The 6768-nt window shown below is 42.4% G+C and overlaps 1 protein-coding gene across 3 annotated transcripts in view; it reads right to left on the bottom strand.

The window, feature by feature from the left end:
• Positions 1 to 715: 715 nt before the first annotated feature.
• STK38L (serine/threonine kinase 38 like) overlaps positions 716 to 6768 on the bottom strand; it is a 70343-nt gene continuing 64290 nt past the window's right edge. For all 3 annotated transcript variants that reach the window (XM_053257105.1, XM_053257106.1, XM_053257107.1), the window contains 2 exons: positions 2681 to 2772; positions 716 to 1128 (listed from right to left, as the gene is read on the bottom strand). In XM_053257105.1, coding sequence (XP_053113080.1) covers positions 1001 to 1128; positions 2681 to 2772 — 220 coding nt within the window. In that variant the 3' untranslated portion in view covers positions 716 to 1000. The remainder of the gene's footprint in view (positions 1129 to 2680; positions 2773 to 6768) is intronic.

Here is a 6768-nt window from a genome sequence, read left to right as displayed (position 1 = left end):
AGCAAAAGTAAATTAGGAGGATGAAACGAAATTCAAAAAGCAAAACATATGTTGCATTATTGATTTTGGAAAACATCTTCCGCTGTGCTGAGTGTATCATATTCCCATCTTCCCCGCCCCACCTTTCTGGAAATCCCCGCCACTATGAATCTGGAAGTCTAGTTTAATTACCTTTGATTTGACTACAGTGCCATTTGCCCCCTAAACATGAAGTACAACTCTCTCAGAGGCTCATTATGCTAAATTTACCATGCTACAGCTCCCACTGGTACACTAGACAGACTACCATCTGCAGTCTAACTTCTTTTTAGTGTTATATCTAGGAGCACTGAGCTGCACTCTTGAGCATAAGCTGTTAAGTGCAGAGAAAACCTTTCACAGAGTTAAGTTGGACCAGTGTGTTTTTTTTCTTTCTTTCAAAGTAAGTTCCCTGACAACTTTGTATGTTGCCACACTTCGACCCAAGGGCACCTATCCAACAGCATAACATAAAGTGGCTGATGGTTTTCCTGCTGTATATCTATCTAAAACCTGGCCCAGGTTACCAGCCAACACACATGATGGGGCAACATTCTTGAGAAACAGTTAATGTTGCTTCTTACATATGTGATATGTGTTTAACTACTGGGTGAATTAGACATACTATAGTACAAACAGAGCCACAGTACAAACAGAGGCATACTTAACCTTTACACACACACGCAGGCAGTGCAGATACAAAGATGATCCATTCCTTTTATTCCAGTACCTTTGTTATAATAAAGTTAACAAAAATATTCACTATTAAAAAAAAGAAAAGAAGAAGAAGCCAGCTGGCACTGCCAACTAATTCTTGTAGTAGTCTTAGAAATCCTAATCCGGTAGAATTTCCTAACTTCTGTGAAGTCGATGTGCACCAGTCTGTCTGTGTGAACATTTCAGTGTATCAAGATCTATGCCAAGCAGGTCTTGGTGATGCAGCAGCTACCTGAGTTCTTTTTGTTTTGTTTCTTGCTGTGTTTCATAACTTCCCTGCTTTCATATAAGAAGGGATGGAGCCACGTTGAGTGAGCCCTTCAAACCTCTTGTAGGTATAATTAAGAAAAACCCAGTCTTTGGACTTGTAATCGGGTTCTGTGGTGTTTGGCACTAGAATACAAAAATAAATGATGTTAGATACACACATGCACAATACAAAGTTCTAAGCACAGTCAAGTATGAAGTTGTATGATTGTTTTACATCCGATTTTAATGTTGAGTATCTTTTGATTGTAAAGCACCCCAAGGGTATTGTCAGTTGGGTGGTATACCAATTTAATACAAACATAACATTTCAATGCCAAGTCTCGAGTACTGCATTTGAAGACCAGCCATTTTTAAAAAGTTACACAGCATAGGACAGAGTTTTAGCTGGGATCGGAAGGTGAACTAATTGCAAAAATACATTGCCTCTTGTCCCTCTCTTCTCAGACCAACCTAGAAGCAAGAAACAGCTGGCACCTGTGGCAGAAATGGGCCGCATCTGTAGATCTTGCCCTTGATCTTTTATGCCTTCTTCTATGTTGCTCCATAGGCCTTGGAACAGCTTCTTCTTTCTAGCTACCCTCCTTTATGTTCTCCTCATAACACAATTCAACCACAATGCTTTTCTAAGAACACTGTTGTGTCAGCTTCACTGGGCAGTCTCCTAGTGGTTAAGTTCTCCTGTGCTCCTTTCTCCTTCATCTGTCTGTTACTTGGACCACAGCAGATATCGCTGTAATCTCATGACCAGACTGGGGTAAGTGGGGGCAGGGGGGCAGACAGGCTCATACCTGCCTCCTCGCAGACGATCAGAGGCTCTTCCTTGCTCTGCCAATTGCGTGCCCAAATAGCCGGCACAGCAGCAATCAGCAAAGCTGGGATCCAGAGGAGAAGTCCGTCAGTATCCCACAATGTGAGGAGTTTCATGCTGCCAGGCACTCTTTCCGCCTGGAAGCTCGGGATGCTGCTAGCCTAAGCTTCCACACGGCCAGAAAGTGAAGTAGGAGGGGGTGTGCTTGCTCTCCTACCCCACTTTTAGCTCAGGTACAAAACCTGGGCTACCCAGCAGAGGATCACCGGGATTGGTACTGATACGGGTGATTCTCATGACCCGCTCTATCTGGGCTAGCACTGCCCTACCCTTGGTAGGGCTGATCTGGACAACCACCTCACCATGTCAATTTAATGCAGGCACATAGCACACACCATTGGAGAAACTAGAAGCTTGTAGCCAGAGATCAACTTGAATCAGTATATGAAATTCAGGTTTCCTTGCTTCTGCAGCTCTCCCCCACAACTTCTTTCCTTCTCAGATTCCTCCCTTCCTCTGGAATAAATGCAATTATCTTTTCCTAAGCACCTCAGCTTCTTTCTTGACTAGGACTTGGTTCTCTTCCTTTCTTTATAGGATGTGTAGCCTCTGTGGATGTGCTCTGCAAATGGTGGGCAGAGCCCCTTTTGCCTGCAATGTCAGCCTGTGGAGTTAGGGCGGCTCAGCCACACTACATTTTCTGAGTCGCAAAGCATTTGAAATGAAGACCACTTTGGGTAGCTCACCAAACTACATGGTATGAAGCAACCATCAGGATAACAAAGCACAATTTTAAAAAGTAGAGAACTCCCTAACTCCTAGATTATGGGCAGGTTCAAAGAGGACTACAGCATTTTGTTCTCTCACCTGGCTGTAAAATATCGGATTCAGGGAATTCATCAAAATTGGAAGTGTCATCAATACTTTTAATTTCAATAGGGATAGCAGCCGGCCTCTCTCTGCAACAAAAGAAAAAGATCAGAGTAATTCACATAAGTAATAAGCAACTTTACCACCATTCAAGTATTATGCTTTTCTTTAAATATACAGTGGCACTGCTCTTTTATCGAGGGATGGATTAGGCATGCAACGTTATTGGCCAGCTCCAGAAGGGCCCTCCATTTCAATATTTCTTCTTTGTAAGGAAGTTCCTTGCAGCATTCCAGTGCTCCATTTTGAAGTGCTACATAGCACCTAACCCTCTTCCCATTCTACCTCATGCCTACCATCTCCCACTTAACTCTCCTGACCAGCAGCCTCTATATCCTTCACGTATCCATGGAATTATTTTACTGTAGAATTCCCTGTCTCACTGAAAATTTGCAACTAGGGGCCTCTTCCCAGTAATCCTCATTGGACAGGCAGCCAAGACCCTGTTCTCCCAGCAGCTCGGGATGCTGGGGGAACTCAGGAGCAGGGCAATTTCTCCGGCTGCTGTGGCCTCAGTTATGGAAGAGAGGGAGTTAAAATCACCCTTGCCACCCTCCTCCTTGTTGGGCCCCCTGATTCAGAGGAGAGCAAAGAAACATCTTTGCTTCTGAAAGAGAAATGAGTGAGATAGGCTGTTCCCATTCAAGCCAATGCAGCAAGCTGCACATGTGCTTAATGGGCCTTCTAGATCTCACAGAGAGGCTCAGTCTGGCTTCACTGCCATGAAAACATAGGCACTGTCAGCCTCAATGAATGACACTTTGGCATGTAAGTAACAGCTATATATTGAATTCCCTGGGGCTTCTTTTGCCCCACTGACCATTTGCAGGCTTATGTTCAGCCTCCAACAAGCTGGCAAGCAGAACAGCAGTGGTGAAATGGCTGATGGGCAGTAGAGAACAGTGTTCCCTCTAACAGGGATTCCCAGATGATGTTCACTATCCCTAGCTGCAATGGCCTTTGGCTGGGGATTGTGCGAGTTGTAGTCAACAATGTCTTGGAATCCCTGTTAGAGGGAACACTGGTGCAGAACCCAGACATTAAGTAGAATTATGCAACTAACTGTACATTTTATTTGCATAATTTTAAGAGCCCAGTATTAGAGTTTCCATGGCACAGAATTCACACTGCTCATATCCTTCTAAATCAAAACAAAATATGAATGAGAGCCAGTAGTAATCAATAGGTTTCTCTGTACGCATCCTTTTAAAGTATACTCAATATATTTTAAATAAATAAATATTTGCGGGGGTTCTGTTCTCCGCTACTATGGAAACAGTGAATACTGGGTTACTGGGGCAATTGGATTGTGGGGGTTAGGTTCCTGGAGCCCTAAAAATTAGTTTAGTGCATGGAGAGGGAAGGTTTTAAAGGGCAAAATAAAGTGCCCTACCAGTTCTGTTGGCCTCCGGCGATCCAGCAATGCACCCCCTGCCACCCGCCAAAGTAAAAAATAGTCCAATTTTGAGTTTTTAACCACGATTTTTTCCTGCGTAAACAAGCCATGAAATGGCTCCTGGAATTGACAGTATCACTTTAGAGGCTCTTAAAGCAAATATGACCTGGTGGATCCTGCTCCTCTCCTCTCTCTTCATGGCTATAGATGTAACAGCATTAATACCTAATGAGTGGAAAGTAGCTATAGTGGTCCCAATTTATAAAAAAGGACTTAGGAGCGATAAAAAAAAACTATCGTCCAATCAGCTTGCTAAGCATAATTAGCAAAATATATGCTAAACATCTGTACTTAAAGCTAAAAGATTGGCTTGAGGAACGGGATATCCTGGCTCTAGAGCAGGCGGGCTTTAGAGAGGGGAGATCCACTTTGGATCATGCCCTGGTTCTTCAATTTCTGTCGGCTAAGTATTCAACAAAGCCACGTAGAGGACTTTTTGCAGCCTTTGTTGATTTAAAATCAGCATTCGACCTTATCCCTCGAGAAAGACTCTGGAAAAGACTCTGGGATTTGGGCATCGAGAAAAGACTGCTTTTGTTAATTTTTACTTTATATTCTGGTTCCACTCTAAAGGTATGTTACAACCTCCAAGGGGCTTTGACCGCTGCAATCCCCTCAGATAGAGGGGTCCGCCAAGGATGTATACTGGCCCCTACACTATTTAACCTGTATATCAATTCTACAGTTTCTTTTATTTCCTCCCCTTCCACACATCCTCCCAAGATCGTGAATAGGCATATCTCCATTCTATTATATGTGGATGATATGGCAATTCTTTTGCTAACACCAATTGGCCTAAAGCGTGCTCTCCTTCTGTTAGATAAATACTGTACACAGGAGAACTTGGAGATCAATTATCAAGAGACAAAAGTCATGGTCTTTGCATCAGAGGGCATCAATGGTCAATAAGCTCACATAGGATAGAGCAGGTTAAGTCCTTTAGGTATTTAGGAGTTCTGTTTCATTCTTCCTGTTCACATAAACCTCACCTCGATTCGGCAATTTTAAAGGCTTATTATTACACTAAGGGTGCATCCTATGTTCCGGCTGTGGTCAAACTATTCTTGGCAAAGGTTTTGCCTCAACTTTTTTATGGAGCTCAGTTGGGCATAGTTAAAAATCTTGATCCGTTGGAGGCACTGCAGTCAAAAATTTTAAGAGCTGTACTGGCTGTTCCCAGATATGCCCCCATGGTGGCTCTTAGAAGAGAGGTCGCAATGATTAGGCTTCAGACATGCTTATGGAGAGTTATTATTCTTTACTGGTTAAAAATTTATTTTTTGCAGGAGGATTTGGTTGCTCTTATAAAACAGGATTCCTTTAAATTTAGATGGCATATTGAGGCCATTGATAAGTTGGCCCGCTGTGGATACTCCTTAGAGGCCATACAGGAGCTTGGTTACAACAGAGCTCGCATCCAAATTATTCAACGCCTAATGGATACTGAGTTGCAATATGAAATTTCCCAGATATCTAAAAGATCGTTCTTGAGTGACCAACTGACTGGATTTAATTTGGCCCTCTATCTCCAGGTAGTTACGATTCCTGAATATAGACGAGCCATGACGCTGGCCAGGTTGGATGTCCTTCTGTCTGCAGTTCTGTTTGGTAGATATGCAGGAATTCCCTTGGCGAATCGTGTATGTCCTTGTGATAAGGGCTGTGTCGAAACAATAGCACATGCCTTTTTACATTGTCGCTTTTATGATGAAGCCAGAGGAAAGCTACTTTCTCCCCTTCTGATAAATTTTAATGGAAGAGCAGATGATGTTTTATTGAGGTTTTTATTTTCTCTATGTGACGAAAATAAAATTAGAACTGTGGCTAAATCTTGTTATATTCTTTGTAAAATACGTGCAAATGTTTAGTTTATGTTTGTATGTCTGTATTTGTAATACTGCTGATCAAGGACCGAATAAATATTATGTATGTATGTAGTCCAATTTTGAGTTTTTAACCACGATTTTTTCCTAAGTAAACAAGCCATGAAATGGCTCCGATTCCCAAAATGGCAGGCAGAAATGACCTCTGCGGCCATTTCTGGCTGCCTCTGATTTGCAGATATGCAGAGATAATCCCCTTTTTTGCCATTTTTCATTCGCATATGCTGAGGTTGGATGTCAATCACCTGTGCGTAGATACACGAAACCACGGATGGCGAGTCCATAAATATGGGGGTCCTATTGTACATTTTCTTTTTACATCAAGACAGGCATAAAAAAGGAAGGAGGTATTTTTTTGCTGTGTTGTCAACTAAGTAGTTGTAAGTACAGTTTGGGGTGAACCTTACCCTCTGTCACCATAGGAATCGTTATCCATATGAAGCCAGAACTGGATCAGGGATTGATTCGATGGCTTAACCTATTGTTGCCATAATTGTAATGGGTTTTGTAATCTAAAAACCTATGATATTAATAAAATAAGCTCAGCTTTATACTTCAACCCTTTCAGATCCAATAGTGCAACATTTAATGCATACAACTGCATTTATTATTTTCCTCCCTTCCTTCCCCCAGCCTACCACAAACAGCAGCAATTTCTCCGTTTCCCTCATACTAACCAGAAGGCT

Source organism: Hemicordylus capensis, chromosome 5 (assembly GCF_027244095.1).
Source record: "Hemicordylus capensis ecotype Gifberg chromosome 5, rHemCap1.1.pri, whole genome shotgun sequence".
Classification (NCBI taxonomy): Eukaryota; Metazoa; Chordata; class Lepidosauria; order Squamata; family Cordylidae; genus Hemicordylus; species Hemicordylus capensis.
Note: the sequence above shows the minus strand (reverse complement) of the source record. Positions and strands in the feature narration are given on the sequence as shown.